This window comes from Pteropus alecto, unplaced genomic scaffold (genome assembly GCF_000325575.1).
Source record: "Pteropus alecto unplaced genomic scaffold, ASM32557v1 scaffold50, whole genome shotgun sequence".
In the NCBI taxonomy this organism is placed as follows: Eukaryota; Metazoa; Chordata; class Mammalia; order Chiroptera; family Pteropodidae; genus Pteropus; species Pteropus alecto.
In genome coordinates, this window is record NW_006431918.1 from 17,206,784 (window position 1) to 17,220,250 (window position 13,467).

Below are 13,467 nucleotides of genomic sequence, written 5' to 3' on the forward strand. Positions count from 1 at the left end.
TTTTAGGCTTTGTTAGGACTAACCTGTTTTTGTCTTGCTCTGTGTATATGCAATTTAGCAATGGGTTAACTGAGAGGTAAGGAATTTATATGCAGATTTTTGGACTTCTTGTGTTCTTTTTCCTTTTCTCCAGGATTTTGGCAGCCCTAAACTCTGACCTGTCTCTCCTCAGCCTAGTAAGACTGCTTTCCACTTACGCTCCATTCTGCTATGCCACAGTTTGGAAAATGTCTTCAGGGAAAAGCCTGGGGTGAATGTGGAACTCATTAGCATGTTCCTACTTTTCAGTGATTATAGCCCCTCAATTGCTATCTGTTGTTTTATGTATTTTACTCAGCTTTTATGATTGTTTTAGGAAGTGGGGTGGTCTGATACAAGCTATAACATTAGGATCAGAACAGAGTCTCATAATTTATTATGTAGACTTTCACTTAATCTCCCAGATTGTACAGGCATACCTGGGAGATACTGTGAGTTTCATTTGAGACTCCTGCAATAAAGCCAGTTGTAATCCTTTTACCAGTAGAGGGTCTCACCTTCAATTTGTTAAAAATGCAACATCTAGAAGTGCAATAAAGTGAAGCATGCCTGTATATATTTCCATTCTCAGCTGTGTCAGGGATCCTCAATCTAGAGACTTCGCTAGTCTGCCACGCTGGGAGAAGGGCCCCAATCTAGAGACATCGCTAGTCTTCTGCCCAGCCGGAAGAGGGGTAGTCCACCTAACTGGGGGAGGTGGATGAATCAAACTGAGTGTCTAACTGCCTCTCACACAGTCTTTCAACTAATCTTATTTTAGTCCTAATATCCTCACTCTCAGAGGCACCTGGTGCTTTCAGTTATTGAGTTAGTCTGTAGAAAGAATTGACTTATTTCCCATTGTCGGTGTAAGATCCAGCTTTCTCTCTTCTTCCAAGTCAGTTACTGCTTGTTTTTGTGTTTGTCAGCTTCTGGAATTTTATTGCTGTTGCTTTCTTTCATGTTCTACTTTGTGATCCCTTTAAAATTGTGTTTGAGGAAGATGTAGAGGTGAATATATATGTTCAGTCTGGTATGTTTAACTGTAAGTTGTAGTTTTTTTTTTTTTTGACTTTTTAAAGATTTAGGCTAAATCTTTAAGAAGATTTAGGCTAAATCTCCTGTGGCTTTTTATTTTTTCTGAATGAAAGGTTTTGGCTATACTCTTTGTGTGGCTAGTTGTACAGCTCTAAACAGTGTTGAAGTTTCCTATTTTCTTACTCATTTAATTCTTTTATTTTTTTCTCCTTGAGTCATAGACTATTAGAGTTGGTGGAGCCCTTAAGAGCATTATGTTTTATTCTTTAGTGTTTTTAGATGAGGTATCTAAGGCTCAGAGAAGTCAGGTGGTTTGCTTTTGGTCTCGTAGCTTTTCTTTTCCAAATCCATGCTTTATTTGTTATATCATAAAACTTTGGAAAGCTCAGATACCAAAAACGTTTTTGATTTTATGCCTTAAATATCTTCAATGGAAGATAAGTATTATAGAGATTAAAGTAATATAATTGTTATAGACCTTAAGAATGCTGTCAAGTTGGTAGTTATTTTCATTTGATGTTGGAACCTGAAGTGTATAAAGGGCAAATACATTTATTTGTAATTTGAGTTTGTTACAATAATGAAATTAGAATAGAATTTTTTTGTTCCTTCAGTATGATGATTTTTTGAGGTATGTAAGCCTATAGTACGTTTTGTTATCTTTTATTTCATTTGGTCCGAAAGTCTTCTAGGATTGTAATTCAGCTGAGAAGTCTCACAAAAAGGAAATAAGTCACTTGGTTAAATATGTTAAATACAAAGATAGAAAGTAATCTGTCATTCATGTTTTCCTTTCACTTCCTCTAGTGTACTTACTACACTAGTCTAGTGTGGACTCTGTAGAAAAGGAGGAATTGTCAGTTCCTCTGAGACTCATCTACCACAAGTCTGTCATTGTTCATAAGGTGTCTGCACTTGACATTATTTGATGGCAATTAGAGTCATCATTGTTCTCTACCAGAGTAGTAGATTGTCCTCCACTTTACTGAGTTGTTGGAACCACAATGCTCAGTAATAAGGTAGACAACAGAACAAATACTAGGGACTCGGAGCTTCCATCTTGTTAGCGTGGTCCTTCAAAAGGAACTGGCAACCAAATTTGGAGGCAGGACTTAATTGACTAATTGTGTTTTTCTTTCCGGGCAAAAGTTACAGAATAATGATGGTTTTGAAATAATCTCATGTGATTATTATTTAATGTAATTTGATTGATGAAATTTAGTTTTCTAAGATAAGTTTATTGGTATTTTTTCTAAGGAGCATAGTAATGTAATATACTTTCATGCCCTGGAGAAATCATTAAATTCTGGCTGGTGTCCAGAGAGCCATTATATTATGCCAGTTGACCAAAGTTGGACTTGAAAATATGTTAGGAATGACTTCTACTTGAATTCACTGATAATGCTGTAGTGCTATCATAATAGTTAATTTCTTGTTTCTCTAGAGGTTGCTAAAAGTTTTGTCATACAGAAATTTTGAAATGGAAAATGGTTACATAATGTTTTCTAAGGTAGAAGAAGGGTCTTTCTCACAAAATTTCATAAGATATAATTATCCCATTGATTTTTATCACAGGCTAGGTTCTGGCCTTTAGTCTTACGAGCCCAGAATATGAATTCTTTCATTTAAAAAAATAGATCATTTTTATAGAAGCAAAATAAAATTAAACAAATTTTAGTATTGATAAATGAAATGAGAACATGGATTTGTTAATTTAAAATGAGAAATGTACTAAACTGTTATAGAAATTTTAATATAGTCTTCATGAGAAACCCATTTTCTCCGAGAAGGGACTCATACATAGGAAGCCTACTTGCTATGAATGGAAATATAAAAGACTAAGTTTGGTGAATTAAATATTTCTTAGTTTTAGATTAACATAGTGAATGCATGTATCTCCATAGTAATGCTGATCTTGCCAATAGGCAATGCTAATGATTGCTTTGGTGATTCTTTCTCTCTTCCTCTCCTTCCCTTTCCCCTTCCTTTCACTCTTTAAAACTTTCACTGCCTAGCATATTGTACTCTGGCTTCTGTCCCCACCAGTCTCCTGAGATTACTATTGCTAAAGCTACTAATGACCTTAATCAAATGGTATGGTAAAGGTCTCATTATACCAAAGGCAGAAATATAAAGAAAAGATTGATAAACTTGTTCATATCAAAAGAAACTTTTATATTTAAATAAAATTGAAAAGCAGATAGCTTATAAGGAAAAAGGAATTTATGACAGGCTAATATCTTCATTAAAGGAACTTTTACAAATTTATATAAAAAGAGACTATCTCAGTAGAAAATGGACAAAGAACATGAATGAGTAATTTAAAAGATTAGAAATACAACATGTTCAATAAACATGGAAGTTTTCAAATTCACTGGTAAGCAAAACAAAAATAAAAATGAGGCACCATTCCCTCCATGAAACATAATGAGTAACAACTACTAGTGACATAGTGCTCACTGTGTAGCAGGCACTGTTCTCAGTATGTTACTGAAATTAATCCCCCCAACAGTTCTCTATAAATGCATATCATTTTTATCCACATTTTACAGATGAACAAACTGAGACACATAAAGATGAGTAACTTATCCAAGGTTATATAACAGGTAAGTGATAAAGCCAGGATTTAAGCCTAGGCTCTCTGACTCCAGGGTTTCAGTGCTCTTTAGCTACTACCCTTTATTGTCTCTCAAAAATTTTAATAAATAATAACTAGTGTTAAAAGATTACCTAGGAGTAGGCACTTTTAGACACTGCTCGTTAGAATATAAGTTAGACATTTCTGTAAGACAGTTAAGCAATGTGTTTGAAAGCTTTAATGTGCATACTTTTTGAACTTGTATCCTAAGGAAATTTTTATAATATGTACGTAAAAATATAAGTATGGAAATTTTGTCTGAAGTTCTTTTAATAGCAAACAGTGTAAACAATTTAAATGTCTAAGAGGTAATTACTTAAATAACTTTGGAAAATAGTCTTATTAAATCTGTGTTCTTATTGGAGATAATAAAGTAATGCTGCTAGTTAATTCATATAGGAAAAAGTATACTTCTCCATATACATTAAGTATATATAGTGTGTGACTTTATGAAGCATTCTTATAAAATTAAAATGTCACTGTTTTTCTCTTTTTAGTCATAACTAGGTTGGGTGAGTAAAACTGAGATAAAGTTTATTTAACTTTCAGTAAAGATATTAAATATCTTTTTTAAGTAAGCAAATCACTAAGGAATTAGAATTTGAATGGAAGATATGCTTATCTCTGTTAACTATTACTTTTTTTTTTTTATTTCTAGCATATTAGTTAGGATGCCTTAGACTTAGAAAAAGAACCATGGATAAATATGTCAGACTACAGAAGATTGGAGAAGGTTCATTTGGAAAAGCCATTCTTGTTAAATCTACAGAAGATGGAAAACAGTATGTTATCAAGGAAATTAACATTTCAAGAGTAAGTATATTTTTTCATTTGGTTATTCAAGTAATAGCCAGGTTACAAAAAGTCTTAGTGTTAGAGAGTAAAAAAATATATGGCAGTGCATACCTAAAGTGAAAGACTGCCATAACCCCAGAGAGAACCACTAATTTCAGAATAGCCTGTATATCTTTTCATATTTTTTTCTATAATATGTGCTTGTGTTTATATGTCTCCTGTAACTTAATCTAGTTTAAACATCTGAAAGTGTTCTTATTTGTCAGTTCAATTCTTTTTAACTTCTGGGCATATCATCTTATTTGGACTGTGCTTTATTGTTACTATTATTTTTTAACCACTCTTATCGATGGACTTTTAGGTTGTTTATTGATGTTTAATTTATTACTTTTTTTCTCTCCCATTTAAGATGTCCAATAAAGAAAGGGAAGAATCAAGGAGAGAAGTTGCAGTATTGGCAAACATGAAGCATCCAAATATTGTCCAGTACAGAGAATCATTTGAAGGTCAGATAAGTTTTTCAAGAGAGTTACAGAAATTTCTAAGCCATATGATGACTTTTGGGTACTTTCCTTACAAGGAATCTTCTTATGAATGTATTCTTAGGAATAAAAGTATATAGTTTTTTCTTCAGTACATATACATATGAGTATCAGTCTGATTTTAGGGTAATACACCACATTGTCTCTGTGTAGTGTAATACTGGCTAACTGTACTATGATCACTTAAGAGGAAACAATATGGTAAGTACAAGAATTTAGACAAAGCAAGAAGAGCAATTTACATCTTTTTAAACTAAACTCCCTTTAAGTGCTACCAGTGTTACTACTGAGAAAATGTTCTGATCTTCAGAAAGTATCTTACTCATTAGTGTTCTCCTGCATACTTTATTATTATAATATTGAGGTATGTTGAAAGTGTTCTCCAGTTCTTAAATTTCATAACTATATTGCTGTTTTGGAAATATATACTATTATATTTGTTAATGCAGGAACTCGGCAAAGCTTCTCTGAAGACAGATCAGGGTGGTTTATCAAAGTCCTATCAAAGTCATTCCCATTATTATAAAAAATTACTATAAATTACAAAACAAAAAGATAATCTAGATTGAAAGTAGAAGATTGTTTAGATGGCTGTTTCAGGGTCACATCAAACACTAGATTCCGAGTCTGAATTAGAGCTAAAGTATCCTTACTCCCAGATAAACTTGGTATCTTCTAAAAGAACATACTTAAAAAAATATGGCTCAATTAATGCATTATGTCATAAGATACCCAGATTATTTATATTTATTTTATTATGGCAGCGAAATGAGGATTTATATCTTATATGAAAGAGTGCAGTGTTAACCATCTCTTTTTTCCCTGGACCTTGAATTTCCTTTATGTTTCCCCATAGCATCTATCATTTAGTTTCTTTTTTTCTTTCATCAGCAAAATTTTAATATCTCGAGTTAAGAGACTTAAATATATGTCAACAAATATTTGTATTTGTCGAATGCCTCACATAGAAACATCTGAATGATTCAAGAGGGGTAGCGCATTCTTTAAGATTTTATTATTACTACTATTTAATTTTAAAGGAATAAATGCTCATGGTAGACATACTCAAAAAGTACAGACATGCATGAACCCTAAGTTCTCTGTTCCACTCCACCTTCATTCCCATTCCCTGATGGTAAGCATTGTTAATACATCAGTGTTTATTCTTTATTGTATTATCTGTGCCTATATGGGACGAACATCCATATAGCTTTCGATGTTTAAAAACAAGTGGGATCATATGTATGTGTTTCTGCATCTTGTTTTTTTCACTTTATATCTCATGGATATCTTTCCATATCATTATTTATTGATGCAACTCATTCTTTACAGCTTTCATGTAACAACTGTAGTATATCCCTTGTATGCATTTTTATGTCTCTATCATAATTTCTTTAGCCAGTTGTGTGTTGTGGATGATTAGGTTGTTTTTAGTTGTTTACTATTACAGATAATGTTACACTGAACATCTTGTTACAGATACCTGTGTGCTATAGCAATATTTCTGTATGAATGGAATTGGTAAACTAAAGAGAATGAGAGTTCCTATGTCTCACAAGCTCTCTAACTCTAGCTTATAAGTTCATTCTAAAATTTATATGGTATAACTTTATCTGGTGATTCTGTATATTTGGTTACAGTCCCTATTTCTGCCTTACCTGAATGATCTTTCATTAATTTTAATCCATGTAACTCTTCGGACTGCTTTAGTTTCTCACAGAGCTTTTGGGAACTCTAAAACACAGATATTTAATTATTCTCTGAAATGATTAAAAATAACTTACATATGTAAACATTTTAAATCTGTCAATTAAAAAAATAAGCAGATCGGTTTAAAAAAATGTCAGTTTTTGACATTATTTTTAGTTCTGCCATGAAAGATGAAGAAATTAGTATATTTACAGTTCCTCCCTACTAATGATTTTTGTTCATCTTGACATGGTAAAATAATAATGTGTCTTTAGTTTTGAAATTATAATTCTTAGAGTTGTTTAGCCTTGGGCCTATATTTAGACAGATTCAGTTCTTATTGTTAGTTCTTTTATACTGTAGCATCCCCTTTCCTGAGTTATTTGAATTCATCTCTCACTTGGCTAGATTTTATCAATTTTTTTTTTCGTGAAGAGCTTATGGATGCTATATTCCTGCAGTACAATTAACATTTGTATTTCTGAGAGTTTCTGACATGTTTTATATGTGAATAAGTACCTTTGATAACCCTTTTCTTCTTACAAGCATATTGTGTCTTCCACCATTGAATGTTTCTGTAGAAAATTTGAATCCAGTGTAATGTTTTTCCTCTTGGAGGTAACTTGCTTTATCTTTCTTTGATGCCCAAAGACTCTTTCTTCAGGATTGAAATTCACTGGAATATGATATTGTATTAATAATTCTGAATCTGTTTCTCTTGAAATATTTTGTACCTTTTCTTTGTGCAGATTCAGGTTTTTCTTTGTTGCAAGAAAGTTTTCATTTCACTATTATAAAAAAAAATCCACATATAATTTAATATTAGGGAAAATATTCCAAAATGTGTTTACCAGGAAGTTGTCTTAGCTTATAAACTAATTATTTCTTATAAAATCTCATATTGTACAATATGCTCTCAAAAAATTTTAATACACTAAATAACAAAATCCTTTTGGGGAAGCAGACATCACTGAGTTAGTTTTGAGTGCTTATAGAGGTGCTCAAGAAGAATTAGTTTAAAAAGCATCAAAGAAATTAAACATTGACATCATAATTGCCTTTATTAAATACCATAGTAAGTCTTCTAAAATCAGTTAAAAGGCAGTATCGTTACATCCTGACAATCGTGCACATAAGCCAATTCCAGTGACAACATAAACAGATTTAAAAAGTGCTCTCTTTCAGTCGGCTTAAAAGGAAATACAGATCATGTATATGGAAAAACTGATAGATAAATTAATAAAAGATATTGATATTAAAGATAGATTTGAAAAGTTTGGGTAAAGTTGTTTCATATATGAAGAATAGAGAAAAACCATTTCTAGGTATGTAAGTGTATATTTAGATTATAATTTTAAATATTATAATTAGACACTTTACTATTTCATCTACATCTTAAACATTTATAAATTCAAAGAAAATGATCTTACTGAGAATGTAGGAGTTTGTCTTGTATCATTGTATATTTGGGTATCTGTTACACATTTTTATTTACTTTGTTATTCATATATCGCTATTTTTGGATGTCTATAGCTATCTGTTAAAGTAGTGTTTCTATCTTTCAGCAGAAAGCTTTTCAATCTCATACATGATGATAGGTGCTGGCGCACTACTCGTTTCCTGTGCCAAATCCAGCTTCTCTATCTACTTGAAAAAAGCTTTTCTTTGAGGCTAAATTTGGATTCCTTTTTGCTGCGAGTAACAGAAAATCTGACCAATATGGCCTAAATGAGAAAAATATTTAATTCTTAAAGATAAGCAGTCCTGTAATAGGGTATATGTGGCAGTTCAGTAGTTTTATCAAGATGCAGGCTCTGTCTGTCTTCTCTGCCATCCTTAGTACGTAAGTTTTCAGCCTAATGCTTTTAACCTTGTCCCAAGATGGCTCTTGCAATTCTAGGCACGTGTCTGCCTCCAAGGCAAAAAGAAGGGGCATGGTAGCACCAGCAGCTCTTCTTTTGGATCTGTTCCTGTAATCAGATAAGCACATGCTTTTTCAGAAGCCACTGTTCAGATTTCCTCTTAGATCTTATTGGCCAAAACTGGGTCAGTGACCACCTCTAAGTATAGGGGAGACTGGAAATTAGAAAATCTGTTATTCCTCCCTCCCCCAGCTTCTAAAGTGAGAGGTGATGAAGGGAGAAGAGTGTTAGAACTGGCTTTGGGTTAGCCATCTAACAGCATATGCATTGCCGAGGGGTTGTAGCTCGCATCCTCATTACTTTTTCTGTTACAGCCTTGGTTGTTTTCTAACATGCATTGAGGGTTTATCACTTGCTTTACAGGCTTTTTTGCCTCAACTTCAAGCAGTGTCTAGGTGGTGGTGGTTTTGGGTTTCGTTTTGTTTTGTTTTTTTTTTTGAAAGCGATTTCTCCATTGGTGTGTGAGCCCATTGGTGATATGGGTGGCATCTTATATTTCTGTATTCCCAGCATCATGTGCAAAAGTGCCTGGCACATAGCTGACACTCAGATGTTTAAGTGTTTGAAGGGATACAAAACAGATTAGTACTTACCTCATGGAGAAAAGGCTTTTATGTTAACCTTACATTTTAGGTGGTATTTACCCTCAAAATAAATAATAAATGTTTAAGCAGCAGCAAACATTACAGAGTTCATGTACTAAAGCTCAAGCATGTTACTTCAGGATTACTTCTCCATCTCTTTGGCAGGCCCTGTTTAACCTCTGTCTCCCTGTCTCTCTCTCTCTTTCACATACACACACACTCTTTTTCAATGTTTTGATGGTTTTATTTTTTTGATACATGCATATTATATAAAATTCAAATGTTACATAAGAGTGAAAAGTTCGCCTTCTATTCCTACCTTTGAACTACCTATTTTTATTTCCTGGAGTTAACCAGTACCACTGTCTTGTGTTTCCTGCCAGAAATATTCTAAGCATTATTAAGCATACATTAAATGATAGCATACTGTAAATAATTTTTTGCTTTTTTCCCTTATGCTACATAAATATTAACATCCTATACACATTTTTATAAGTAATAGATTCTACAGTTATTTTGTTTAACATTGATTTCTCACGTATATTTGGGTAATCTTTTCATATCAAAAAGACTTATAACAGATTCTTTATTAGCTCAGTCATATAGGTTCCCAATCCATAGCACATCATACTACATTAGAAGCAGTATAGCAGAAGGAGATATGAGTACTACCAGTAATAACGTCGCCACAAGGTGCAGGAAATAAGTACTGCTGGAGATAAGGCCATAAGCACAGGGTAATGAGAGAAGTGAAAACTGGGAAAGCTGTTGAGTTGCAATAGTTTCACTAGTGAGTAGTGGTTTAGTAAATGTTGGAAGTAATGTCAGTCACTCTACTTGAGACGAATAAGCATAGTCTTATTCTTATATAAGAATAAGGATGAAGAGAAGAACTAAGAAATGTTTTCTAGTCCTGTCTACCCATGGAATGAGTCATGAAAGTATTAATAATAAATATTAAAATATGCATTTTCAATATTATTGACTATATTACCAATATTATACTTTAAATGCCACTGAATTATACACATAATAAGTTAAAATTAAAAATATGCATTTTCAACTTAATGATATTTTCAACTTGCGATGGGTTTATTAAAATGTAACCCCACCATAAGTCAAGGAATATCTGTATATCTGTCTACATTTTGTCTGTATTCCAGAGATGTTTGGATCAATGTGGACACTGCTATCCAATAGGATGGTGTATTCTTAGTAGAAAAATTCATTAATGATGGAGGTGCCTGTTAACCCAAGTTATTGTACAGTCTGTATAACCAGTGTACCTTGACTTTGTACTCTAATTTTTTTGAGTTTGATTCTGTTTTTGGTTTAATGGGACACAGTTAATTATGCTACTTTTTAGTAAACCGTTAGGTACTCTTAATTTATCTATGCTTTTGATACAAATTTTTAAAAATGGAATGAAATATTTATATTTTGCAGAAAATGGCTCTCTCTACATAGTGATGGATTACTGCGAAGGAGGGGATCTGTTTAAACGAATAAATGCTCAGAAAGGCATTTTGTTTCAAGAGGATCAGGTGAGTTAACATTTAGGCGATTGACTCTTCCTCCATTATGTTATTGAGAAATAATGCTAGGTTTGTTTATATACATATTTATTTACAACTGCAAATGTTAATTATAATTACTATGGGAGTTTGGTATCATATTCTAATATCTTAGTCATGTTTCTGCTCTAATTAGTTCCCATATTAGTTTAGTTCTCTATGCGATTTCCTGTTTGTAATATTGTTATATGTGTAATATACGTTATATCCTGCGTGTATGTATATAAAATACTTATATTTATGGATATAACTTAATAACTTATTATAACTGGTTAATCTATATCCTGTCAATCTGGCTTATTGCTACGAGACCATATCTTCCTAACATGTAACTTTGCCAGGTAATTCCAGCTCTAGAAGCTTAGCATTGGTATCTGCATTACATCTAATCTCTATTTTGATTTCAAGGATCTCTAAACTATGACCCTATCCTACCTAAGTAGTCTTATTTTTTTCTATTATTTCCTAATGTGCACCTTTTTTCATTTATTTAACAGATTTATTGAGGATGCATTGTGTGGTAGGCACCGAGCGCGTATTTATACATCACTTTCTTCTACTTATGTACTTATTGTGATTGTCTCTTTATTTTGGTAATACTTACCCTCTACCTCTCTCTTACTAATATTCGACCATTCTTTAAAGCTCAGCTCAAGTCTAATCTTTCGTGATCTTTTCCTTCTCTAAATTGCATTTCTCATTATCACCTTTTCTTAATTTTAATTGGGTGCTTTAACTTAGGGGAATGGAGGGAACACTGTGCCAGGAGTGTTTTAATTGTTGTCTTTTTTAATTCTTATAACTCCTCCCCCACAAATTAGTGGATTTTTTTCTATTTAATAGATAAGAAATCTAACAGAGGTTAAGTAACTTTCCCCAAATCACATAGTCGGTGTTTGAACTTACTTCTGCCTAATGCCAAAGTTTATAAAATTTTCTTTTTACAAACATAAATTAATTGTAAAATGATTAAAAAGTTCAGAAAGTCTTTCCCCACTGTTTTTAGTTTGGTGTATTCTTCCAGAGTTTCTTTTTCATACTTGGACATGTACATGCAAATATTGAGAAACACATATTCAGAAATGGAACATTATACATACCATTCTCTTTCTTGCTTTTGTCACTTAAAAATTATTTTGATTATCTTTACATATTAGTCCATATAGATCAGTTATATTAGTTTTAATAGCTGCATTATATTTCATTCCAGCAAAGCCTGTGCTTTTCATTTCTTTCTACTCTTTTATCTTTGTACTCTATTTCCGTTTCCCTCCCCTCCATAGGCTACTATTCCAGTGTCTTTAATAAATATCTCTATGTATTTTTGCAAAATGGCTAACATTGTTTTGTATACATGTATTTTTAAGTGCATATCTATTGTATAATAGCTTATTTATTTTTACTCTTTTCCCTAAGTGCTATGTTTCTGATCCATCCGTTTTGCTATGTGTGCATATGTTGCTTCTAACTGCTATATGATGCTGCATTGTATTTATCCAAGTCTATACTTATTTTTCCTGCATCATGTACCCTTCTTAATATATTCCAATAATTTCACATCAGAATTATATCTCCAACTACGTCATAATTTACTGTAGAGCAGAGCTTTTACTTATGTCATATCAGGTTGCTTAGGAAACTTGTGTCTATGGTAGACACCAAGTTGGCACAACTAAGCAGTTGATTGGTAATAGCGTACAGGTGGGGACTTTTAGGTTCTTAGCAGTAACTTGAAATCTGGTAAGGTGAGATCTTGGGTTATATTTTAATTAAGTACTATTAAATATTTAATGTTATAATTCTCAAATTTTCCATAATTAAGCCTACTAGACAGAGCACAGAACTTGGAGTAAATCAAAAAAAAATTTGAATTTGAGTTCTTGTTCTACTTGTCAGCTTAGTAATTGTTATGTTAACCAAGTCTTCCACTGCAGCTCTTATAACAGTGTTGAGCTAATTCATTAGGTAACTCAAAATTTTTATTTTATTTTTTCTAAATTTAGGATCTAAACTTAGGAAGGTGAAAATCTAAAGAGTTGTCAGAGATTTGCTCACTCGATTAAGCTACGGCAAAGTAAAAATACTTTAAAATAAATGTAGATGGAGAGGTTTCTGGGAATATAGAAGAGTAAGAAGCACTAGGACTCCATCTTCCTCCCAGCACAACAATTACAGTGGCAGAATCTGTGTGATTTAACTGTTTTGCATCTCTGGAGTCTATTGAAGGCTTGTAGCTTCCAGGGAAAGGCTTGGATAATAAATTGTGGTTAATTTCAGCTAATTTCAGCCCTTAGCTCTATAGTAGCAGCTACCCATCCTTCAAGTCCCAAGGCAGCCAGCCATGTATACTTTCCCAGGGCAGCTTGCATGCACCTCGTGGTAACTAGAGTGGGCAATAAGGTCCCTGTCCTCCAAATATCGGGGATCTGTGCTCTGTTCTGTGCTCCGATTATTGAGCTATTTCTCATCTCTAAAGTACAGATAAAGAGCTACGCACTCATTCTCGTTGCACTTTCACCTCATTGTAACCAGTCCCATCTCTCTGGCTAAAGTAACTTCTAGGAGATTTAAAGGGCCAGTGCCCCTTTATTTTCTGCTTTGTTCCTTTCCAGACATTACATTCAAAAGCAACCACATATACAAAGGAAATTAGAAAGTCATCATGCA

The 13,467-nt window shown here is 32.9% G+C and overlaps 1 protein-coding gene across 6 annotated transcripts in view; it reads left to right on the forward strand.

The window, feature by feature from the left end:
• Nucleotides 1-13,467, forward strand: part of NEK1 (NIMA related kinase 1) — a 128,204-nt gene that overhangs the window by 4,213 nt on the left and 110,524 nt on the right. For 5 of the 6 annotated variants that reach the window (XM_015585129.2, XM_006906326.3, XM_015585133.2 and 2 more), the window contains exons 2-4: nucleotides 4,353-4,507; nucleotides 4,899-4,995; nucleotides 10,673-10,770. In XM_015585129.2, coding sequence (XP_015440615.1) covers nucleotides 4,391-4,507; nucleotides 4,899-4,995; nucleotides 10,673-10,770 — 312 coding nt within the window. In that variant the 5' untranslated portion in view covers nucleotides 4,353-4,390. Of the gene's footprint in view, nucleotides 1-3,608; nucleotides 3,663-4,352; nucleotides 4,508-4,898; nucleotides 4,996-10,672; nucleotides 10,771-13,467 lie in introns of all 6 variants that reach the window. The other variant, XM_025042976.1, reaches the window with a different exon arrangement.